This window comes from Maylandia zebra, linkage group LG7, assembly GCF_041146795.1.
Source record: "Maylandia zebra isolate NMK-2024a linkage group LG7, Mzebra_GT3a, whole genome shotgun sequence".
Lineage (NCBI taxonomy): Eukaryota > Metazoa > Chordata > Actinopteri > Cichliformes > Cichlidae > Maylandia > Maylandia zebra.
Window position 1 is genome coordinate 24,876,714 of NC_135173.1, and position 26,286 is coordinate 24,902,999.

At 44.3% G+C, this 26,286-nt stretch overlaps 2 protein-coding genes across 4 annotated transcripts in view; one reads left to right on the forward strand and one right to left on the reverse strand.

Moving 5' to 3' along the window:
* Positions 1–26,286, reverse strand: part of mgat4c (mgat4 family member C) — a 147,908-nt gene that overhangs the window by 20,865 nt on the left and 100,757 nt on the right. The gene's annotated exons all lie outside the window — the stretch shown is intronic.
* Positions 11,081–13,382, forward strand: LOC143419754 (uncharacterized). The gene is made up of 3 exons (XM_076887123.1): positions 11,081–11,485; positions 11,705–12,403; positions 13,020–13,382. Exons 1-3 carry the CDS (start codon positions 11,081–11,083, stop codon positions 13,380–13,382), a joined length of 1,467 nt encoding a protein of 488 aa, XP_076743238.1.

The following is a 26,286-nucleotide window of genomic DNA, read 5'->3' on the forward strand; positions in this document are numbered from 1 at the left end:
TCTACAAAGTCCACAGACCCTTGTCAGAGAGCCACGGCTGTTAGGGAAACACAGAAATGATCTTAATTATCGAGATGCAAATGTAATTCCAACAAACCCTGCGTATCACAACAGCCAATCACGTTTGACAACCTGTCATCTCCACAAAGGTATTCTTCCAAAGGGAGAACACTCCTATATTCCCTCTGTAAACTGCCAAGCAGATTTCTGATCATAAAACCGAGTCAGACGGTTCGCTTTGCCAGGCTGCTATGCCAAGGATCCAAACAGATGTAACACCCCAGCACAGAGGCAGCCCTACCCTCCCCCCATTGTCTCCCTGTGCTGGGCCTGTCACTGCTGTCAGCAGGCTGAGCTCACTCACTCTAATGGGGGGGGGGGGGGGGGGTTGAGTATTGCGGTGGCAGCAGAGGGGAGAGTGAGTGCTGAATGTGATGCATTCCCCGTGGACATACTGTCCAAGTGTGCCACCCTCCCCCACCACCACCGACTGCCACTGCTACCACGCCGTGGCCCTCGTGGGAGAAACATGCAGACCAGTGACAATGGCACTTCCAGCTGTTCCCTCATAAAGAGCTGGTGTGCAAGACAAGCCATGACGCTTTAAAAACCCCAAATGGTCTCAGCTCGTCATCCTGTCAGGTGCTCTGACACTAGAATATTTCCAGCCTCCACCAAGAGCCCACCAGCCCTCGCACACCCACCCTCGTGTTCTTGCCTCTGTAAGCTCACACAATGAGAGGCCAGTCCATTGTTCTAGTTCCAGTATATGTTGGAGACGCCAGTAAAGGCTTTCAATTCATCAGCACTGGCACAGGTGGCGCAAGCTACTCGAATACATTCTCATGAAATGTTAAGCATGCGCATCCCATTGATGCTAGCTTCAGAGCAATCAAGCATCAAAACAGTCGGAACAAACAGCTCTGGCACTCGCTCTGCCGCGCTACAACTGTGCAGATTATTCATGGTCCGTAACTGAAATGTGATTGTGCAGAGCCTCATCAGATCGGTCCATATATATTTTGTTTAAATTATTTATTTTACTGGATGGAGAAGAGGCGTCTCATAATTTTATAGCTTTCAATCCACTTGTGCCATCTCTGTGCAGCCAACCCTTAACTTTAGCAGCACTGTGAAAGGGAGACTGCATTTATCACGAAACACAAACTGAGTGCAATCAAGGAGCGTAATGTGCTGATAAGGTGGCAACATACACACGCTTCATGACATAGACGCACTCACACTCTACAGTGATACACAGAGATATATGATGTATGGCTCCTACTGAAGCTACGTTAAACAGCGTATATTTGAAGTATATTCTGGATGTAAGGTTAGAGGGAATTTTGAAAAGCTTTTTATGGTTCCAGAGGCAGTGAACATAAAGAGGACAGTGAAGTGTGAGAAATAATTTGGTCTCTCCTAGGCCCTTCTAACCACTTAGCACTTTGACCTAGATTAGCACTCTGTCAGAGGTGCACTTGGGAGGCATGGCAATGGAGGACTACAATAGTGTCTGCTTATTTCCACAAGAAAACCTCAGAACCATCTCAGGCCACAAACAGCAGAACTCTCTGCCTGGGAGGGATGTGAGGTGGGCAAATGAACTGAATCATTTCTTCAACAGATTTGATTCAACCATGAGACAGTCTACAACATCGGCTGCAGACTCACCCACCCCCACTGCTGCTGTTCCACCTCTGACACCTCAGACACTTCACACCTCCTCTATTCACCCTGCTCACTCCCCCCCACCCCCAACAACAGCATCCAATACACACTCAACACAAGGCTCCAGCCTGTCTCTCTCAACCACCCAGGTTAGGAGGGAACTGAGGAGGATTAATGGCAAGAAGGCAGCGGGCCCAGATGGCATCAGCTCGAGGGTCGTCAGGTCCTGCGCGGACCAACTGTGTGGGGTGATGGAGCACCTCTTCAACCTGAGCCTGAGGTTGGGAAGAGTCCCACAGCTCTGGAAAACCTCCTGTGTTGTACCAGTGCCAAAGACTTCACGCCCCAAGGACCTCAACAGCTACAGGCCGGTGGCTCTGACATCCCACCTGATGAAGACCCTGGAGCGGTTGGTCCTGGCTCAGCTTCGGCGCCTAACAAGCTCATCACTGGACCCACTTCAGTTTGCCTACCAGCCTGGCATTGGCGCGGATGATGCCGTCATTCACCTCCTACATCGTTCCCTCGCTCACCTGGAGACCGCTGGAAGCACTGTGAGAATCATGTTCTTTGATTTCTCCAGTGCCTTCAACACTATTCTTCCCTCGGTTCTGAAGGACAAGCTGGAGAACTCTGGAGTGGACCATCACCTCACTACCTGGATCCTGGACTACCTCACCGACCGACCACAGTATGTGAGGACTCAGGGCTGTGTGTCGGACAGGGTCGTCTGCAGTACGGGGGCCCCACAGGGAACGGTTCTGGCTCCGTTCCTCTTCACCATCTACACTGCAGACTTCTCCCACAATTCCACCCAGTGCTTCCTGCAGAAGTTCTCTGATGACTCTGCAATAGTCGGCCTCATCACTGATGGGGACGACAAGGAGTACAGAGGTCTGACTCAAGACTTTGTGGACTGGTGCCAGCTGAACTACCTCCAGATCAACGCCAGTAAAACCAAGGAGCTGGTGGTAGACTTCCGCAGGCACAAGCATTCTCCACTGCAACCACTGAACATCCAGGGTATGGACATTGAGGCTGTGGACAGCTACAGGTACCTTGGTGTTCATCTGAACAACAGACTGGACTGGACTCATAACTCAGACGCCCTCTACAGGAAAGGGCAGAGCAGGCTGTACCTGCTGCGGAGACTCAGGTCGTTTGGGGTGGAGGGCCCACTCCTGAAGACCTTCTATGACTCTGTGGTGGCTTCTGCTATCTTTTATGGCGTGGTCTGCTGGGGCGGCAGCATCTCTGCTGGGGACAGGAAGAGACTGAACAGGGTGATCCGAAGGGCCAGCTCTGTTCTAGGATGCCCTCTGGACCCAGTGGAGGTGGTGAGTGACAGGAGAATGGCGGCTAAGCTGTCATCCCTGTTGGACAACGTCTCCCACCCCATGCAGCAGACTGTGACAGCACTGAGCAGCTCCTTCAGTGGGAGACTGCGGCACCCACGGTGTGGGACGGAGAGATTTCGCAGGTCTTTCCTCCCCACTGCTGTCAGACTCCACAACAAAGACTTTAACTGAACAAACACACACATCCACACATGTGCAATAACACTAAGTGCAATAATCTTTTCTGGCATCGTTGTATTTTAACTCAGTTGTATATAGCATTCGTATTCTATTTTTATCTTATTGTATATTTTTATTCTATTTTATTCTACTGTATATAGTATATTATTTTATTCTATTCTGTACAGCTGTGTACTGTATTTATTCTTATTGTATTCTAATTTTTGCGTCATAACTTTTGCACTGTCCACTTCCTGCTGTGACAAAACAAATTTCCCACGTGTGGGACTAATAAAGGTTATCTTATCTTATCTCTTATCTTAAAACACTCTTGACATATGTTCACTCCCTGAGCACATGCAGACGCTTGCATACTGGTTTTATTTTTGATATCAAGTATTACGTAGTATCTCTATCTGTAACACAAGATGATTAGTATTTGGATACTGTGAATTTCTCTCCAGGGCAAAGATATTCAATTAGTTCTTTGTTATACCGCAATCCACTAATGGACCGTGCGGCATCTTCAAACTCCACATCTATCCTCTGTGCCTGACGTCATGTGTCATAAACATATGCTGCTGCTCCCCTGAGGCCATTTTCTACATTAAAAACACAGACCCATGTGAATTAGCCGACAGCATCCTGTCATCGTGTCTATTCTTAAAAACAAAAAAAACTGGACTGTGCCAAGGGCAAGACGGAGAATGGAAAACAATAGAGGGAAAACGGCCATTTAAAAAAAAAAGTACCAGGAAGAAACCCCCTCTCCCGTTCCTCCCCTCTCTCTGTCTCCATTTGGGAGACAGCAAAAAGGAGACTTGGCTCTGCCTTAAAAGCACTTAAAAAACCAAGGTCACCTCCTGGTCAAATCTGTGAAATGAGAAAATAGCTGAAGGGGCAATAGGCCAGCAGCAGATAACATGAGAATGCACTATCTTTCCCCTACACATTTAGTGCAGTGGAGGATGAGGCACTGGCAGACTTTTCAAAACAAAAGAGGTTGAAATAAGGACTGGAGACACAATAAGATGGCCCACTTTCACCAAGTATGACAGCGCATACAATGAAGTGCTCTTAGAGAATGAGGCTTTTGGTCAAGCAGATAGTGGAGAGCCAAAGAGCCGAATGTGAGCTCACACAACTGGGTTTTTGCATTTAATCACTCAGGTAAATTTAAAGCCACATCCTTGTCCTTCAATTTAAGTCAGGAGCTGTTGTTACCATTAAGGAAATGAATCCTAGAACTCAACTGAAATTCTCAGAGTCACATAGAGTGAACATCCACTCTCTCCCTAAGGTGCAAATTGGAGTAGTAAAACCTGAATTGATGTTATCAGGTGTTTGGAAATGGGCCATTGATGCTGAATTATCTCTTGACATTGGGGGCTCATGAACTTCTGTGAAATATATACCAACAAAATTATGCCTATTTAAGTACAGGGCTTGCAGCTGTGACTCATAAAATGTGCCCATAACATATAAGCCCTGTTTGCACAAAACAGCAGCATCACCTGGAGTCCCACAGTGATTTGTAATAGCTGCAGATGGACGTCACTGCTTTAATCAATGTGTGACTCAGTAGTGTCTATTGTGTGTAAAGCAATATCACCTCACTCTGATGAAACCAAAACATATGAAAGACTGCACTGAGACACGCTTAAAAGAAGCGGAGGATTCTTCAGTGTCGTTGGGGACACTTCTGCTGTGCAGTGGTGCAATTTTTCTATTTCTTTTGTTTTTTATGTGACTTCCGTTGTGTTTTGTGTGCTTTTGTGTTCTGGTGTTTTCCTAAGCTATACGTTTGACCTTTAAGGGCCACCGTAAATATCAGCCATATATCATTTAACAGAAGTCATCTAATACTGGTCTTATCTTGTGCTTGCACAGTCAGACTCTTAGGGTTCTTCTTTTCTACTGTACTTACACTTTGTACACTCACTCCATAACGCAGCATCAAAGCTAGAGAATTAGATATATTTATAATTAGCCGATGACAAACAGCTAAACAGAGGAAGTGGCGCAGAATGTCATTTTAAGTGATAACTGTTTGCTAAACTATTAGCCACAGCAACTGTATGGGCAATATTAGCTCTTCCTTTTCAGCTTGTGTAGCATCCAAAAAGTGCTTATTGCGACCTTGACTTACAAGATGACCCCCAGGTTGTACTAGTCATGTTTAATTAAGGCTGCAGTGTTCCAGCATCTTCCTCATTGTTAACTGATGTTCTGTTGAGCAACTGCGGGATTAGCTAGCGAGTAATAAATCATGGCAAATCTCTGTGATCAACACAGCTTTAAAGGTGATGGGAACTTGTTCATTTTTAATGAGCATACAGATACATTTGAAGCAGCTAACATCATTTGGAGTGAAAGCAGTTTGATGTAAAAAATCAACATTTTAATAAAATCTTTAATAGCTCTTCAGTTGATAACACTGTTATTGTCACAATGAGTAAATTGCATCTTGTGTGGATTGTGGAAGCAAAATATCACCCCTTACAGTGGGCTGACGCAGCGGTTTTTATCAAGGAATGAATCAAGAAATCTGTAATCTTTAAAGATTTATAACTTCAAAAGCAATCTCCACAGTCCTGCAAATCACAAATTCTTCCCTCCTGAAAGCAAGAGAATGAAAAACCAGCAGAAAGTGAGATGAACAGCACATTACCTGAGCAGAGAAGCACATGTTTCCTGCCAGCCTCACCAGTCTTGAATAACAGAGTTCTCCTGGAGGCAGCTCTCTGTTGATCAATTGACTACCTATCCCAGTGCTAGACTGATGGGAGAATATCCCATATCCCTGCATCCTCTGAATTCTCCCAAGTCTCCATCATGAATATTTGATGAGGGATGTGTGTGCCAATCACTAAAAGACGTTTATCTCCAATACCCATGACTGGGCAGCCCTTGCTGAGCTTCTCTGCTGGTAATCAAAAACAAACGTTTCATGGATGAAAAAAGGGCCTTTTCATGAGAATCAGCGATACTGCTATAATATATGCATGGAAGACTGAGAATGCATTAGGATTCAAACTTGATACAAAGATGAGACATATTAATTTTTAAATGTTAGATTCATATTTCTCTCTACCAAGGAAATGTAAAAGTGAGACGTATATTATTGTACAGCTAACCCGCCTGTGTTTGCTGTCTGGCTTCCCACGAGTCTTCAGGAGCACATGTAGTCTATTAATTAGCAATTCTTGGACTTGTGTCTGTACTCATTCAACCTCAACGACCCTGTTTGTGCTACAGCAACATTGCAGAATGTTCAGCAAATTCCTGCAGTCATTCCTCAGACCTTTTGTTTCCCATCATTTTATAACCTTGGTTATGCAAAACACTGGCATTTCTGCTGAGAGAAATGAGCTTACAGGCCCTCATAAAACCTGATACAGATTCTGTAGGCCTTTAACGATCCTTATATAGAGCACCTTTCACCACTATTCTGACGCAGCTCTTCCGATCTACAAAGAGTGAGAGTGGAAAACTGTGAAATAATATGGAAAAATGTTACATTTCCCCTGCCAGATTTAGTTTCTCTTGAAATCTGAAAAAGCATGGTCATCGTCGAGCCACTCTTATTAATTTATATCATTTGACTTCAAATGCATCAAAGCCTCTAAGGGGGTGAGGAAAGAAACCCGAAGTCCTGTGTGATTCAACATAATGTTGATTATTTGACTGCATCCCTTGTTACACACTAACACAAAAGCTTTTTGTCAGTCATATATGAAACTATAGTGGCAGTTTATGGCTATAATCAGATCGAAGTAAACGAGGCACCGAACCAACTGTAACACAATTACACTTTAATTAATGAGTTTTACTGTTCAGTGACATTTATGCAAAGCACTAAACATTGATGTCTCCACAAAGAAGACACTGGTACATTTTCTAGCTCTGATTCCTTTCGTTTTTCAACTCAGGTTGAAGGCCATCCTGTCAGTTAAAAGAGCATTTAAAATTCTCAGTGCAGTTGTTTGTATGATTGTATTACAATCATACAAACAGGGCTCTAATCCACCACCTCCCTAGGGTGTTTCTGTGTGCTGTTTGCATGTTCTATCCGTGTGTGAGTGGGTACTCTGGCTTCCTCCCACAGTCCAAAGACATGCAGTGAGTGGGCTTAGGTTAATTGGTGATTCTGAATGGCCCTGCAGTGAGTGCCAATGGTTCTCTGTCTGTCTGTTAGCTCTGTGACAGACTGGGGACCTGTCCGGGATGTATCCTGCTTTTGCCCTATAGTAGCGGGGATAGGCTCCAGCCCCACTGCAACCCTGAATTGGAGAATGGATGGATGGTGACATGCATGTGAGCATGTTAATTCATACAATTTACAGAGAGTATTATTAAATGACCTTTTCCCACCAACGAGCCTTCACCGAGCCTGCTGAGGTCAAGCATCTATGATATAAATGTGCATTATGGTTCTGACAAATTGTGCCTCTTGTTTATGAATGTGGAGCCAATGGGAGTGTTTTTTTAAACAGCAGTTGTCTACAATTACTCTTGAGGAGGATCTGTTTCTGTCATTTTGAGATGCTGACAAAGGATTCCCTTTACCTTTGAAGTACTTCATCTTGCCTCAGGTAAAAGTGTCCATAACTTGGCAAAAAGGAAAACTTTTTGTTTGGTTCCTTGCCTCGGGCAGGTTTTCAAACCAAGTGGGCTCCTCTGATGTTGAAATATACACATTGCACATACAAAATAGTATGTCAAAGAGAGAGAGAGAGGCACAGAAACAACCCCGCTCATATCATGAAAGTGCAACTCCTACTCTATCAAGAAAGGATGCCGCACATTTCCTCCTGCCTTTTGAAAAAGCAAATCAGAATCCACTAAAAGCTTGTCTGTCTGCATTATTAATGCCTGTATAGTGAAAGAACTATCCAAGAATATGCCTTGAATCCAAATCTTTTTTGGGCTTCATGCGAAACAAAAACCAAACATTTTGACCATTTTGAGTCTAAAATTCACAAATGTTTACAACGTACACAATTGTATTCTAAATAATAATGAGTTAAAATCACATCAGGCCTGATAAAATTATCACAAATAAAGGCTTAAGCACATTAACTGCAACCTTTTTACAGAAGGGGAGAGTCGTGTTTCCAGCACAAATATATTCTACAGACAGCCATTCTCGTTCACCTCCAGAGCAGAGGCTCTAGTGGTTTATTATTCAACATAAGTCTGCACACCAGCCCAGCTCCACCTTTGGCTCATTTCTGAACAATTTTCAAGCTTCCTGTAAAATGAATATGCATTGCCTTTGCTGTGAATCCATTTGCAAGACAGAATGATAATGAGGAGAAAGTGCTTTCAAAAACCCCAATTAATCTCATGTAAAACGGCTGCTCAATGCTTCTAATGAGATGCCATTTTAATAAGCGGGTATGTTGTACAACAAAGCCATTTGGTAAACATTATTGTTTATTTGTTTGATGACATGCATGCAATGGAACGAATTGGATTTTGGGAAAAATAAAACACTTATCAATGTCTGACTTGAAGAAAATGTGCCTTTTGACTTGGATTGTGCAGCTTACAATTCACAGAGGTTATTGTTACTTGAGTAGAAATGCACACTTGTATGTAAAGTTTTCTTTTTTTCAGTTTATGCAGAGACGGATTTAACATTTAACATTTATTGAAAATAACCTTGAGCGCTGTGCATCTCAAGTATATGCTGTGAATATTATATTGGCTCCAGAAATTCAAGTTTGTCTCCATAGGAGGAAACAGCTTTAGAACTGACACGAGTTTAGACAGAAAATATTTATGGGAACCTCATAAACACGAGCTCAGAGAAGTTGCAACCTAATTTCTTTTTTATTGCACCATGAAATACACCTTTCAAATGCTGCCGTGTGGACAAGCTGAAAGGAGAAGGCGGCTGGACTAAAACTGTTGAGAGATGGATCAAATTTGAGGGCTAATCGGTAGCTTGTAAACAATGCTGCTTTCAGAAGAAAACAAATCTACTTGTTATTGACTCAAAGGCTGCTGACTCCATCTCTGCCTGGTTGAATGTGTTTACTTATTCATCAAGGTGGAGAGGGCCAACCACTTTCTCAAACTCTGGGTCCCCGCAGTTATCCTTTTCCTGCTGTCCAACAAGAGGGACAGACCCGATTAAATATGCATGGAGACCAGTGAGTTCGCCTTAAAGTTCTCAAAGCTTTATTCTTCCCACCTCAAATATTCATGACCTCTACTCTGTTGCTGTGTGGTCTGTATATGCATTTGTGCAAAGGCACTGCATCCTCACCTGCCCTCACAGAAAGAAAAGAACATAAAGGGTGCAGATTTGAATAGCTGTGGGAGGTGTTCTTGCATCATCTTAGAAAAGTGTCACATACCTCTCATTCACTGGGTGGTTCAGTACCGCATGTTATGCTACAGTATCTGACTTGTACTCTTTCCAGATTGCTTGGTATTCAGGGAGACACTCACTAAATGAGAGATAATAAGAGTGTACTGGGCGATCTGTGCATGAAAATGAATGCATAGAGTTGGACTGCTCCGGTATTTTACCGTGTATCTATTACAGGGTGGAGAGAGGTCTTCAGGGGTTGCCTAGTAGCAGGGGTGTCGAACATATGGCCCGGGGCGGCTCAGTAGATGGCTTTGAAAATTGTGAAAAGGAAGTAAAAATGTGAAAATTGTGAAGAAGAAGTATGAAGTAAGGTGTAAATGTGAACTCTTCACTGCATTTTGCGCTGAAGAAATGATCAAGTCATGAGAGTCCAAACTGATGGGTCAGAGTTTTGAATTGTTGTTGTTTTTACAGCCTTCTTACTCACTAAGAAATCCTCCCCAGCCTGCCATGCTACACCAAAATAAATACTAGAAACACAATCACAAAACGGGAAAATAGGTGGGTAATTTATTATTTCATTCTTTTTGTTTTAGAGATGAGCTCATGGATGGAGGTTAGGTAAACAGGCTGTGGCCTATAGAACTTTCAAGAATTAAAGTGATACCTGTATCTTGTGATTTAAAAATTTTCAATCTTAGTTCTAATTTTGTTTCTTTCTGACACACAAAACATAAACTGATTTCCTTAACATTTGCTTTATGCAGCTATTTATGAGTTCTTTCTAGATAATATTACAAAACAGTTTAAAGTTGTGGATAACTTGTGTACACTTTGTGTAACTGCATGGATCAGTTGCCAACAGGGAAGCTGCTGATACCCTCTGCTAGACAAACTATGCACCATAACTCATGACATAGTTGAAGGGTGTTTTTTCTCTCGTCTTGTTTCTTTACTTAAATTTTTTTTAGCCTGTTATTAATACATCGTGAAATAGCTAATATTAGCAGATCAGTTGAGCAGGCAGGTTGTCATGGTCCTGGGTCGTTGACCCAGCGTTTTGTGTTTTGTGATTATTTCCCTCTGTTCTAGTTATTCTGTGTCCTCCCCCCTTGTGTCCGGTTCGGGTTCTAGATTTCCTGTTTTGTTCTGAAAGTCTGTGTCTGTTGTCATTGTGTTCAGCTTGTGTCCTCCAGTCATCATGTGTATTCAGATCAGCTGTTCTTCCCTCCTGTGTGCGATTACCCAATTACCTTGTGTGTGTGTGTGTGTATATATATAGTGGGTGTCGGTCTGTGTTCGTTGTCGGCTCGTCTGTGTTTCTTGGTATCCTGGTCCTTGGTCTGCGTCTCTCTGCTCCGCTCTCCGTTTTGTAAGATTTCAGGTTTGCTCTTTAGTTTCTCCCAGTTTAGGTTTGTCATTACTCATGCTTCATTGCCTGTTTTTGCCACTGCCACCGTGTAAATAAACTTCACTCGTATCATCAGTTTGCTGCATTTTGGGTCCTCCTTTTCCTCCACTCCACACGGCTCACTCCGCCAGCCGTGACAGTACGAGCCGACCAAACATGGACCCAGCGGCATCCGCACCTCCCGAGGAGCTTCGGGAGGAACTAATTGACTCTGTTTCCAGCTTGGTTAACCTATGGCTCGAGCATGAGGGGGAAGAGTGTCTCCGCGCTGTAGAAGCCAGGCTACAGCAGCTCATCTCTGCTCACTCCTGGCTGCTGGACTCTCTTCACCCGCTCGCACAGGACTTCATACTCAACGAACTGCACCTTCACCCACCAGCCGCTACCGCTTCCCAACTCAGCCCGGCGGCGAAGATTTTGCCCGGCCCGCCGGAGGTTTTGCCCGGCCCGCCGGAGGTTTTGCCCGGCCCGCCGGAGGTTTTGCCCGGGAGGAAGCGACGATCGCGCCGTCGGCGCATCACCCCACAGCCGAAGACTAGGACTTTGGAACTGCCAGCTGTGGTGAGTGAAAAGGACCCTTTTTCTGTTTTGGACTGTGTGTCTGTTTATTCCGGGGCTGTGTTTTTTGAGTCGGCTGCCCTGCCGGTAGCTCAGTTAGCCACTCAACCGTCACCCCCATTACAGTCACAGCCAGACCTATTAGACACTTGGTTACAATCCATAGCTCAGTCAATAGCTCAGTTGACAAGAGACTCATCCGCCTTATTATCACCTATTCAGCCATCGTTGTCACCAACTCCTCCTGCACAACAAGTTAAGTCCATCCAACCCGGAAAGAACTATTTTTCACCTGTTCATGTCAAGCAGAGAGACACACCACATAATATTGTAATCAGTCCTCAAAAGCTGGCCAGCCCAGAGACTGTGACACACTCCAGGGCCTCCCCAGAGGCTGGGTCCCAGCCCCCGGCCGACTCTGGACCCCTGGAGATTAAGAAGCCAGCTGAGGACTGTATCCGGCTGTCGCTGCCCGAGCTGGGTCAATGCTCTGTGCAGCTGCAGTCTGCCTTGTGTTTGCCAGAGGCCCGTGTGCCTGCTGGTTCTGACCCGTACCTGCCAGAGGCCCGTGTGCCTGCTGGTTCTGAACTGTGCCTGCCAGAGGCCCGTGCGCCTACTGGTTCTGAACTGTGCCTGCCAGAGGCCCGTGCGCCTGCTGGTTCTGAACTGTGCCTGCCAGAGGCCCGTGCGCCTACTGGTTCTGACCTGTGTGTTCCAGGGGCCCCGGTGCCCACTGGTCCAGAGACTGTTTTCGCTGGGGGGCCCGAGGAGCCCGTCCAGCCTCCTGCTTCGCCTGCTGGGGGGCCCGAGGAGCCCGTCCAGCCTCCTGCCTCGTCAGCTGGGGGGCCCGAGGAGCCCGCCCAGCTTCCTGTCTCGCCAGCTGGATGGCCCGAGGAGCCCGTCCAGCCTCAAGACTCATCGGCTGGAGGTTCAGGAGAACCTAGCCAGCCTCCTGTCTCGTCAGCTGGGGGGCCCGAGGAGCCCGTCCAGCCTCAAGACTCGTCAGCTGGGGGGCCCGAGGAGCCCGTCCAGCCTCAAGACTCGTCAGCTGGGGGGCCCGAGGAGCCCGTCCAGCCTCAAGACTCGTCAGCTGGAGGTTCAGGAGAACCTAGCCAGCCTCCTGCCTCGTCAGCTGGAGGGCCCGAGGAGCCCGTCCAGCTGCCAACTGCAGCCTCATCATCCTCGCCAGCTGCAGCTTCATCCACGCCACGGGCAGCAGCAGCTTCTTCCACGCCTGCAGCGCTACAGTCTCCGGCTTCCACGCCGTCGCCTGCTGCAGCCTCATCATCCTCGCCAGCTGCAGCCTCCGAGCCTTCATCCTCGCCCGGTGCAGCATCGTCATCTGCCTCGCCTGGCCCGGCTGCAGCATCGTCATCTGCCTCGCCTGGCCCGGCTGCAGCATCGTCATCTGCCTCGCCTGGTCCGGCCTCTGCTTCAGCCTCGTCATCTGCCTTGCCTGGTCCGGCCTCTGCTTCAGCCTCGTCTGGTCCGGCCTCCGCTTCAGCTTCAGCCGCGCCTGGTCCGGCCTCCGCTTCAGCTTCAGCCGCGCCTGGACCAGCCGCTGCTTCGGTCTCGTCTGGTGCTGCGACGGCCACGCCACCTTCGGGTCCCGAACTGCCGCCTCGACATCGGCGGTCATCTACCAGGCCGCTGGTGGAGCGTCATCGTCAATATGGATGACCTCCTAGACGCCGCCGCTGCCTTCCGCGCGGTCGGCCTCCAGACTTGTGTCATCGTCGCCATTGCTGTCCGCACGGTCGGCCGCCTGAACGGTTTCCCCGTCGCCGCCGCTGCCGTGTGCACGGTCGGCCCCCTGAACTGCCTCCACTCCGCCACCGCTGCCTTCCGCTCGGTCGGCTTATGGATCTACGTCGCCGACGTGGCCGGCCTCAGAAGATGAACTGTCCTGGACTTCTGAGTTGTCAGCCTCCGGGCCGGCCTCCTGAACTGTGTTTTGTTCTCGTGCTCCAGCATGTGTGTTTTTGTTTTGGACAATTCTCTCGGTTCGCTGGAGCTTGTGTTGGTCCCTCCGTCCTGGGCCCCCGCCGCCCGCCCTGGGTTGGTCGTCTGTTTTTGTTTTGGGCTGTCTGGAGCCAGCCCTTGGAGGGGGGGTACTGTCATGGTCCTGGGTCGTTGACCCAGCGTTTTGTGTTTTGTGATTATTTCCCTCTGTTCTAGTTATTCTGTGTCCTCCCCCCTTGTGTCCGGTTCGGGTTCTAGATTCCCTGTTTTGTTCTGAAAGTCTGTCTGTTGTCATTGTGTTCAGCTTGTGTCCTCCAGTCATCATGTGTATTCAGATCAGCTGTTCTTCCCTCCTGTGTGCGATTACCCGATTACCTTGTGTGTGTGTGTGTGTGTATATATAGTGGGTGTCGGTCTGTGTTCGTTGTCGGCTCGTCTGTGTTTCTTGGTATCCTGGTCCTTGGTCTGCGTCTCTCTGCTCCGCTCTCCGTTTTGTAAGATTTCAGGTTTGCTCTTTAGTTTCTCCCAGTTTAGGTTTGTCATTACTCATGCTTCATTGCCTGTTTTTGCCACTGCCACCGTGTAAATAAACTTCACTCGTATCATCAGTTTGCTGCATTTTTGTCCTCCTTTTCCTCCACTCCACACGGCTCACTCCGCCAGCCGTGACACAGGTGGCCTGACAATTAGTATCAGTTGAACCTCCGTTTTTTCAGATACTATCATCACACAATTTTCCATTTTTTCTACATCACACATTTTGGTGTTAGCAAGTGGAAAGTCATCTGTTATGTTGATAAATCACTGGATCCCATTTACTTGCTAATGCTAGCTCTGTTTTCATACAAAGCGCAGAACGTAACTGATCACCGAGCAGTGAAAGCAGAGCCAAAGGCAGCTTGCCTGGGACGCTGGTCTACCATCAGTTTCCTCCAAGTTTAACGACAATGTGAATTCGCAAACCACCAGAAAAAAGCTGCTGGTTGGTCAGCTCGCCTATAGTTCAAGTCATCATTAATGGGACACGGTCGCACAACCAAGCACAGCTTTCAGTGACAACAGCTAAACTGCTTTACTTTGAAATGTTTAACTAATGTGTTTTTAGATTTGACTTTGCCCTGATAGAACACAACTGCAGCATTGTATATTAAACCAGTGGGTCTCAAACAGTATGTCATGAAACAAGCAGGGTATTTTGAAGAAGTCAGTGTGCATTCTGCCAATGAAATTTCAGTTTCAAATATCACAAAGACAGTTTGTCCATTATTAAAAAATGAAAGAAAGTTATATGATGATACTTCCAGTTTGGATTTGGGAGACAGACACTATCTCTACTTTTAAGATTAGGCTTTAAACTTTCCTTTTTGCTAAAGCATATAGTTAGGGCTGGATCAGATGACCCTGAATCCTCCCTTAGTTATGCTGCAATAGGTGTAGGCTGCTGGGAGATTTCCATGATGCATTGAGTATTTCTTCTTCAGTCACCTTTCCCACTTACTATGTGTTAATAGACCTCTCTGCACTGAATCATATCTGTTATTAACCTCTGTCTCTCTTCCACAGCATGTCTTTTATCCTGTCTTCCTTCTCTCACCCCAACCGGTCACGGCAGATGGCCACCCCTGCCTGAGCCGGGTTCTTCCTGTTAAAAGGGAGTTTTTCCTTCCCACTGTCGCCAAAGTGCTTGCTCATAAGGGGTCATATGATTGTTGGGTTTTTCTCTGCATGTATTAGTGGTGGAGGTGTGGTCCCTGGCTGAGCTGCAGGGGAGGGGTGGTGCAGTTAACTCAAGGGGCGGTGCAAGGGGCACAAAATCAAACTGATGATGTTTCTCCCTTATATAGTGAAGCTGGAGCCCAGAGAAGAGACAGCGTGTGTGCTGGAGGCCAGCTGAAAAGCTGAAGCAGGTGCTGAGCTGAAGAACAGCAAAAACAGTATCGTCACCAATAAAATTGACAGAATTAACACGAAACAGTGTGTCAGATCGTGGTCCTTGCTACAATATTATTGTAGGATCTACCTTATAATATAAATCACCTTGAGGCGACTGTTGTTGTGATTGGGCATTGTATAAATAAAACTGAACTTGTGGAAAATTCCCTCTTGTTAAATTCATTTACTTTAATAAGGGGGCCCAAAGAGAATACTTGCATATAGGGTCCAGATTTCTGGAGACCCCTGTGGTAGTCAACTGCTGAGTTACTTTTACATCTGAAATGGGACACTATGTATAAAAATGGCTGTAAATTCTTTAAAAGTTATTCCAATACATTTCTTAAACCACTGAATTAAATCTGCAATTGTGCACTCCAGATTGTTTTATTTGTTTTATCTGAAATCCACTGTGGTATAGAGGTAAAATAAAAAAAATATGTGACAGTCTTAATCCTAAGCAGAGGAGTTTTACCTCGCCTTGACAAATACCATCAGTTTCCACCATCTCCAAGCATGTATAGGATGTACAAGTCACCATGGAACAATATCACACAAATGTAACAAACCTTACTTTAAAGAAAGGTTTATACGTTTGGAAGCAGCAGATGGTCAACCCAACCTTATAAAAGCAGACTTGGACACAAACCTGTTGCCGCTCACTCGTCCATCCTCTTTTTTTCTGTTTGTTCACTTGTCTCAAAGGTATCAGAGGGATACTCAATGATCCTTCCTCAAACCGCAGCCTCCGGCCAAGCTCGCTGCTTCATTATTAACAAATATTTTTCACTCGCACTTGGGATTAGGGGTCTTTGCTAGTGAATCCAGAATTATTTTTACAATGTAAGTCGTGGATAGAGAAGACCTTTGTGAATTAGGAGACCAAAGGGCTCTTAAGATTCTAAAGGTTTTTAAAAAGCACTGAAACAAGCAAAATGGCATGTACTGGACATCAAATACACCAGTGTTTCAAGGCTAACAGTGATCTTGCAATCACAGAGAATAGAAATTCTTTTAATTTTGAAGTAATCATTTCCTTCGTTTTCCTTCTTCTGCTGACAGTCACAGAAATAGTAATTTATTTTTGGTCCTTTTCCATCATTGTGATATATTCATATGTGGGTTTAAGCAAGTCGAAGCATACCAGTCCAGCTAATAAGCCATCAAAGAGAGTCTAAAAATACCCAGTAAGCCTCTTCTCTGTGCTCCATTCATGTCTTAAAAAGAAACGTGACAAATAGCAGTCAGATCTGACTGTAACAGCTTTAGGTAGCTTCCGCTGTGACAGTATATATTAACCTACACTGGAATCACTGTATTCACTTTGTGACCACTTCACTCCGCATAGCCATCAGGAGAAAAGTGCAGTCTTGTTTTTAGGGTCCTAATGCTGCTGGGCTCGGATAACTGCGAAATATATAACTTTTAACAAGTGCAGTGATGCTAAATGTAGAAGGCGTGTCATTGAGTATCCTTTCACATTTCATCCCCCTGCAGTGGTGCCTTGAGACTTATTTTCTCACCTTTTTATTCTCGTCTCGAGTTTGTGGATGCATGGGCGATTATTGCCTTGTGTTCAGGAAGAGTGAGAATGGCTGCTGAGCCATGGACTGCTCTGTGTTTCATTTGTGTCTCACCGGCTGTGAAATATACCCATAACGAACAATTTGTGCGACAACAAAGCTCAGAGAAGGCCGCTGCTATATTTATGACATCCTAGCAAAAATGTGCACGCAGTATTAAGGATGAAAAAAAAAGGCTAACAATTGGAAATGTGTGGTAAACACTGTTCTTTACCGTTTCAGATGACCACTGCCAGAGCTTAAATGAGGTTTACTTTAGTTGTCTAAAAGCCATTTTCATTATTATGCCCCACTTATCAAACTGGGACAGAGTATCTCCCTCACACTGTACAGTCACCCCTCCTGTGAAATCATAAAGCAGAAAATCACCATCCATCTGACATTTTTCACTTGGGAAATGGTGGCAATAACTCCTGACTGAGTTGGCATTTGGAAGTTGGACGTTTGTGCCTCAGGGACAGGACAGGAGGAGTGGGTTGAGAGTCGAGTGGGAGCAGAGAACAAGTTTTTTTCTGTTGTGGAGAGGATCCGCTTTATCAGTCACAGCTGCTGTAGGGCTGGCCCTGGTGGGGACAGACTTTGGTAAAACCCCCTACATTTCACTCCACACACTCCACAGTGGGGAGTCTCTCAAAACAGAAGACAATAATATGCATGGTGGGCTCTTCATGAAGGAAATAGCACGCCATATGGGAGGCAGAGCATGCAAAATATTGAAACATTGCTGTAGACACAGTTGTCTGATGGTGCTGACAGTTTTCTTTCCTGAGCCTGACAGCTTTAAAGCAAGGACTTCACACATTAATTCGCATACACACACAACTGTGTAGTGACCCAAAGCAGGCTGTGGATGTGTGGCCATCAGACTTTTTATTCACTTCTCTGAATATACACTACATACACACGAGACTGTGCACTTTTATAAAACTGCCCTCCTACACACACACACACACACACACACACACACACACACACACACACACACACACACACACACACACACACACACACACACACACACAATACCCCATAAAGACAATGTGAAAAAGTTTAAATAGCAGACACCAAAACAACGTACAGCACCCTGCACAGGTCAGCTGTAACACAGATTTGAGGATTTAAACAGTGGAATAGTTTGTCATAAAGCAGCTCACCTCTGGATAAATCCTGTCTCGACCACAGCTGACAGATATATCTGTAACTGTGACGTTAACTCTGTGAAAAATGGTAAAATTCAAAATTCACAAGAAAATAAGTGAAGGAGCGAGACGAGCGCCAAGAAGACCCGGGAGGACAGAGCTGCAAGCTGATGAAGACATCTTTATGTTCTTAAATTCAGACTGACATTTGACCACTTTGCTCACTTATAGTTGAATATTGTAAACCTGTCACTGTGAGGAAACAGCCTTAGAAACAAATTACAACTCAAACATGCGCGTGTGTAGGGGCGTGCACGTGACCGATGCACTCCGCTACGCAAACAAATAGCACCACACCTCTGTGGATGAGTGAAAAATCTCATGCTATCATAAATTACATCATAAAAAGCTAGCAGATGACAACAGCAGCAGGCAAATGATTATGACTGACTTTACTATAATCGACTGGATTGTGATGCCTAGGAATGAAATGTGTTGGCAAACGAACTGAACCGTGAATAACAACCATAAATGCTTTGATTACGTTAATTATTTGAAGAAAACCTTCAGAGGAAGCACAACAATCTTAAAAATTGAAAAATAATATTTTATACCCACACACAGGCACACGCACATAGACGCACACACAGATGTACTAAAAAAATCCATCCAGGTTTCAATCGAAAACAGGAGAAACAAATAGCATCCAGCCAGAACTCTCTGCGTGTTTAAACACCACTTTGCATTTAATCATTTGTTATTGTTAAACTGTCTCTCTTCCACAGTTTTTCTTTTGCCTTTTCACCCTCCCCTCCCCTCCAACCACTTACGGCCGATGGCTGCCCCTCCCTCCCTGCTTCTTCCTTCCCAATGACACCAACTGCTTGGTGAACTGAACAACAAAACAACCAGAACAGCTGGTCATGGGTGACAAGAAGCAACTGTCTTATGAAATGCTGTAAAACTGAGGTTCAATTGAAGTTTCCTTGCTTTCATGACTGTTTCGCTTCCTCATAATAAACATTTTTGCAGTGGAAGGTCAGACAGGTACTAACTACCTGTCACAAACGCCTGTCACAATCCAATAAATATCATTCCACACGTTGGTAACGAAATTATTGTGTCATGTTCCCAATGACATCCGATATAATTCATCCTCCAGTCTAGTCTGTGCTTCCTCCCCCCCAGACATCAAATTAGATTAACATCTGAGCTTTGGGTAGGCTAAAGATATGGATATAGATCCGCTTAGCCCCCATCCACAGCCCTCTTACCCTTTCCAGTAAATTATCTCGAACCAAACCTTGTTTCTGACGTGAATGAGGTATGTCTTCACAAATAGAAATTAGCCCACATTTATCAGAGCCTTGGCGCACGAGCAGAGAAACAAGACAAGTGTTTTCCTTGCTGATATGTAGAAATTATAGTCTTGTCAACAGAAATTCAGACTGTTCAATTAGACAGTAGGCTCCCTCCTGCACACGAGCTGCACAGCAATGATCCAACTGGGAGGAGAGCTTTCTGGTTAACATTGCTTGTCACGTCTGAGCTCCCTTATCTCTGGGTAATGCCACTCAACACCAAAGGGGCCTCGCAGCCAACTGGTTCCAATTGATTTAGAGAGCATCAAAAACTCACCACCTTTATGAAAGGAAGCAACAACCTGGTTAAAGCACTCAGTGACACAGAGGCAAGCGTTTATCCACCCTGCATAGTTTAAACTGCCGACATTGCTTTGAGACGCTAACTGCTGGCATTTAATAAAGACAACAATGCAACCTCCAGGGCTCCATTCAAAGAAAAAGGGGTCAAAAGCTGGATTCGAGCGCTCACAAGCTGAGTTCTGACTGTGAAGGCTATTTGTTAAACGTTAATGCTACTTATGCAATTAAAGCCATTATTCTTTCACTGCCAGTGTTGTATAGACTACTAGGTGGCACAGTAGACGGTGCCTGAAGATAAAGAGGCGCAGATGAAAGGTTAAAATATAAAAAGCTCATAAATCATGAAGCATGAGCTGCGATACCTTGTCAGCTACCTGTTCTCTTGAATTCAAGCTCAAGTTATTAGTTTTTACACAAACGCGGTGACATTTACATTCTGTCCTTTTCTAATGTGTTTCTAAAAGGGCCGTTTGGGCACTGAAAAACAGAGATGTTGATACTGTGAACTGTACCCTTGGCTCTGTCAGCCATGAATAAACCATGCTGTGCTATCATGATGAAGGAGTCAGCGTCTCCCACTCGTTGGTACACAGGGTCTGATGCTCTGTCTGTTGAGCCAGTGTCCCAGCATTGACTGCCGGTTGTAATTCTCTGCAGAGATTGGAGCTGACAATCTTCAGCTTGCCAGGCACAAAATCCTGTTTATCTGTCAGGATGAGCGGCTGTAGGGCCCCATTTTCTCCCAGTTCTGCCTGTAAGCTCTCTGGGTTGACAAAGTCTTAGACAACATGAAGACAGAAAGACAGGGCTGATAGAAAAAGTGGCTGTGCCAAGAAGTTTGGTCAGTTGTGGCTTACCCAGGACAGCACAGGACGTTCTTCTCAAGCTTTTATGTTCATAAGATTTTTAGTAGTACTTGACCTCTAGCCTTAACGTTGACGCCCAGACCACCGAAAAAAGTGTTCCAAGGTTTTTAGTAGATACATGTGTGATGGGGGTGTCACAGATGTATTTGGCCTTTGTCCTTAAGAATACATCATGTCATCAGAGTCCAAACTGATGGTCCACAGGTTTGAATCTTCATCATTTTTACCTTCTTACTGTCAAAGAAACCATCACTGGCCTGCCGTGCTACACCAATATAAGTAGACACACCATCAAAAAACAAAGAATTAGGTGGGTTTTCATCATGGATGAATCAATGGACTATATACGATTTCATTCAACAGATACGACTTTTTCCATGACTTCAGCGATTGTTACATACATTTTCTGTACGTTTATAGATTGATTTCTTAGACTGTAGACACCCGGCTGTGCTGCTTTATGAAAATAACCTGTCCGTGTGTTACATTTAGACTAGCTAAAAGTGGAAACACTGAATAATAATTATTTATTTATTTATTTTTGTTTTAGAGATCGAGTTCATGAAATGTACTTAACTTATTCACAAGGTTTTCTTTATAGGTATTAGAAGTCAAAATTTATCCATAAGGGACTCATTTAGTAAAATGAGCTCTAGCCTCTAAGCTATTTTATTAATTTCAAAATCCTAAATTGCCTTTTATTCAAGTTACTGTGTTCTCAGAGTTTGGTGTAAAAGCCACCCAACTGGCCATCCATCCAGTGGGGTTATGAGCCTTTCAGGCTGAAGGGTAAAAATGTAAATACTGACAAAAAGACTAATTTAGAACAAACAGCTTGTTCACGTATGAGGGTCTCAAAACAGAGGTATTACAGAGGGGAAAAAACATGGCTGAAGAGGACAAATGTGTGACTGGGAGAGAAATGGCAGTTGGGGCTGCCTTGTGAGCCAAGGTGCCAGTGGAGAGTGAGAGGGGAGTGTTGATGGGCTTGCTATGGGGGTGGGGGGGTGATGTGTGGCTAAGGTCGGGCAGATGGTGGCCGATAATGAGGGAGTAGAGGTGTAGCGAGGAAAGAAGCCGTGCTGTTTTCAGGCTAGGGCACGGCAGCGAATGCTCTGCACCGGGTTCAGATTCAGTCAGACTGAGAGAAAAAGAATACGAGAGATAGAGAGAGGAATGGAAGAACAGGCGCTGTGATGACAGCGAGCCCGGTAGCTCTATGCAACCTTTAACGAGCACACCTATCATCCCATGATGCCTGCACTCGAAGGTACTGAGCAGTCACCGAATGTGAGAAATATTCAAGAATTCCCTGTCTTGAAATTCTTAATTTCCTTTGGGTGTATTCACTGCTGGAATCTTTTACCAGTGCCTCGACCTCGCCTTCATTAGTAGGTTGAGATTAATGCATAATTAACAAGAAACAAATGAATTTATGCTAATAAGGCAGCAAGAAGTGTGACATGGAGAGTGCACGTTCTTATGCTCTTGAGTCTGGCCAGTGGACAGTGTCTTATTTCCTGCCCACATACATTATCAGATTAGTTTTTGGGGAAGTACAGCAGGAGTTTTGCTATCTCGAACAGCAAGCTACGAGTAAAAACAGCAGATAGAGATAACAATAGGAGAAGCATTTAACAGGCTGGAGAAAATGGTCTGGAGTGGCTGCAGTATTTCCCCTATAAAAATAATCAGCGCATAGTCCTCAGAAACCACACAATCATGTAATCACGGCACATCTAAAATCTCTTTGCAAGTCAGCCTAAAAATGTGAGAAAAAAAGAACCCAGAAAATCAAATAAAGCAATGAAAGGATATCTTGTAACCTTAGATGTCGTAATTTGTGTTGGCAGAAAAATATGTGCCTTAGCAGGTTCTCTTTAAAGTTCTGATGCGATTTCCACTTGAAAAAATAAAAAAAAACATCACAAATTGGGGCGATCGCGGCTCAAAGAGTTGGCAGTTCCTCTTGTAACCGGAAGGTTGCCGGCTCGAGCCCTGGATCGGACAGTCTCGGTCGTTGTGTCCTTGGGCAAGACACTTCACCTACTGGTGATGGCCAGAGGGGCCGATGGCGCGATATGGCAGCCTTGCTTCTGTCAGTCTGCCCCAGGGCAGCTGTGGCTACAACTGTAGCTGCCTCCACCAGTGTGTGAATGAATAGTGGAATTGTAAAGCGCTTTGAGGGCCCCGAAAAGCGCTATATAAATGCAATCCATTATTAAATTCTATTTTTTAAAACAAATATCTAGATTATGCTACATATATGGACTAAAAGGAAAATGTGTGCTTTATTAAATCCCCCACCTCTCACTCCTCTTTTTTGCCTCATTTGGTCATGATGACAGTTGACAAGCTCCACTGATTTTTTTCATTAACGGCTCATATCGTCACCAAAGTGCTGGTGGTAAACAGGAAATGAGCACTCATATCAATATCCCAGCTGACGTCTCACACACAATGCATCACAAATCGACATCAACTCTGACACAGAGTCCCAACGGTTAGCTATTGATCATCCTCCATTATCATTATCGATCTACAAGACAAATCAGGGGGGACCGCTATTTAAGTCCATTTATATAAAAGAAATCTGAGTTGCTGTGTTTGCTGGCGATTTTGTGAGCTGTCAGAGACCATCACGAGATTAAACATTTTCATGATGTGAGGCATTTCATCGTCTCTTATGATCTCACTGAAGAATCACTGCGTATCGCAACAGAAAATATAATTAGAAGGCTCATCAGTGCAGTGCTTGATTTGTTTTTCCTTTAGGTTAGTGTAAGGGAAAGTTAACAGGATTCTTGATCTTCATTTATGACACTGAATCTGATATACAGGGATGCTCCTGGGGCTTCTGAGTCAATATCAGTATCAGTTTAAAACCTTTCATTAAGGTAGGTATAACACTTCAGTGGCTACCTTATTTTCTCCTTTATCTCGGAGGCTGGAAGGAGGAAATAAAGCACAAGCGAAAGCCTCGGCTCCGTACGGGATAAAATCTATTCTCTATTATTGCACTGCCATTGCTTGAGGGCCGTCAAGCTAAAGGTAATGGCATTGCTGGTGATAAATTTATGGCTGAGCTCCTCCATGTTCCATGAGGGATATAACGGGCTGGGAATTGTCCAGATTGTTGGAGTCACAACTAAAATGACAAATGACCCTCCAGTGACAATCAACAACGTCATTTACAATGTCATTCAAATGACTAAGTGTGCTGTAATGGCAGTCGATGCATTATATTTACACAATGCTGCGTGAACAGACGGGCTGTACAGAGAGCTGTCAAACTTACGGAACTGCTGTCAGTAAGACAAGAGGGGAGCAGAGCTGCTTCCAAAGACTTGATGTAAGAGGCTTTGGAAACTTTACTTAACAGGACGGCCCTTGATGGACAACAGAACAGCTGGTCAACTTTATTCCTAACTGACATATGGACACTTGGTCAGACCCCCTTGGCAGCAATTTATTGCATTGTGATATTTTTCAGTGTACATGGTTTTTTATGTATTTTATGTCTTACCAAGCAACAACTATGACATCCAAAGTAAAAAGCAAGTGAAAATAAAACCAAACTAAGTGTAAAAACAGGTGGTGGAACCTACAGTCTCGAGGAGGACAGTTTGCTGACTGATGCCGTCTTATAGAGTCTTGGTGGCACTTTCAAAGTGTCGCTGTCAAATATTGCAATAGTCGGTACATGGATCAGAGATGGCAGATGCTATAACAAAATAGCAATATAAGTTACCTTGGGAATGAGAAGAGTTTGGTGCGTTGTACCAGCTCTGGGTGGATTGGACGTTTTTTTGTGTGTTTTTTTTTATCTATTCATTGTCTCCTTCCTGCCAACCCAGACAGTGAGACGTTCTGTGCCGATTAATCAATACTTACGGCTGAAGTAAGCTGGCAGCTTTTCAGCACAGCTAAGCTAATGGGGTACTAAAATGGCTCCACATTTCCATCTTTTATAGGGCATAAGACCGTCTATTAAAACAGGACATGGCTCCTCCAGGACCTAACTTTTGTCATCATACACTAAATAATAATTGGTTTACCAAAGGTTAATTGCTCAATAGATACTAGGCCATTGGAATTTAATTGTGCTGTTAAATGCCTCAGTTGTAGCCTATGCTTTTGTAATAGCTCATTTGACTTGGATTGAATGGAAACACTGTGGATCCCTGATGACCATTAAAGTTGCTAACTGTTGCAAAGAGTCTGTTCAGATTTGAGACACTGGATCAGTGGTGGATTCTCTAAATAACAATAATTTGACTTTCTTATGCTTGAAACTCTCAAAGCACTCTGTTTTATTTACTAATTAACGATTTTTCATGATTTGTTTTCTGCCTTTCTGGCTTTTCATCCAGCATTAGCACACGCAGTTTTACGCAAGTCAGCAAGATCAGCTGCACATGGGAGCTGTCTCTCCCTCAGCAGATAATGGGAGAATTAAAATGCCAATCTGGGATGTTGTAAGTGCATCAGTTATGCATATTAATTCTTAAATTTCTCAGCACTATGGCTTTTATGTAAAATATGCTCTATCAAATCTTTTTTTTTTACATTTTTTTGTTCAACAGCGATTTCATACAGAGCTGTATGCCTCCAGTGTTTGCAAATTAAATAAACTGTAAGTTCAGTGGAAGATAAAGACCTCCTTCCTTTAATGCTTTTGATTAATGTATCAGTGGGTCACTAATGCACTTTGAGAGCAACAAATATTCTTCTTCCTCCCTTTATGTCCTCTGTTTGTTTTTGGATTAAGAGTTAGGTGTACAACATTGAACTGTGAGCACGAAAAGATGAAAGAGATACTGTTACATGTTTGGGAATATTTGTCATTTAAAAAGTAGGTTTTCAACTTCCCGTGCAGCGCCAAGGGAACACTTTCAAGGTAAATCCTGTCAAGAACACAACATAATGGAGGCTTTATAAATTATAAGGACGGCATCCATTCCCACTATCAGCTTATTTCAGAGGCTGAGGCAGCGCTGTATCAAATGAACCTGGAGCAGTCGTCTCATTGCTGTTTATCAAACATCCCCTGGCAGCTCTGCTGGAAAAGCAGACGACCAAGTAAACTAAAACATAATTACTTTGTTTAGGTTCTTCCTCTGCCCTGCCTCCAAGGGCATATTTGACCCAATTATGACAAATGAGTGACACCATTTGTGACTGCATTTTTGCAAATATGTTATATACCCAAACAATATGTGACTCCATTAATATCCACCAACTTAATAATGTCAAAAACCTCTCAGTAACGGTTTCGCAGACTATAGGGAGTGCAGAATTATTAGGCAAGTTGTATTTTTGAGGAATAATGTTATTATTGAACAACAATCATGTTCTCAATGAACCCAAAAAACTCATTAATATCAAAGCTGAATGTTTTTGGAAGTAGTTTTTAGTTTGTTTTTAGTTTTAGCTATTTTAGGGGGATATCTGTGTGTGCAGGTGACTATTACTGTGCATAATTATTAGGCAACTTAACAAAAAACAAATATATACCCATTTCAATTATTTATTTTTACCAGTGACACCAATATAACATCTCCACATTCACAAATATACATTTCTGACATTCAAAAACAAAACAAAAACAAATCAGCGACCAATATAGCCACCTTTCTTTGCAAGGACACTCAAAAG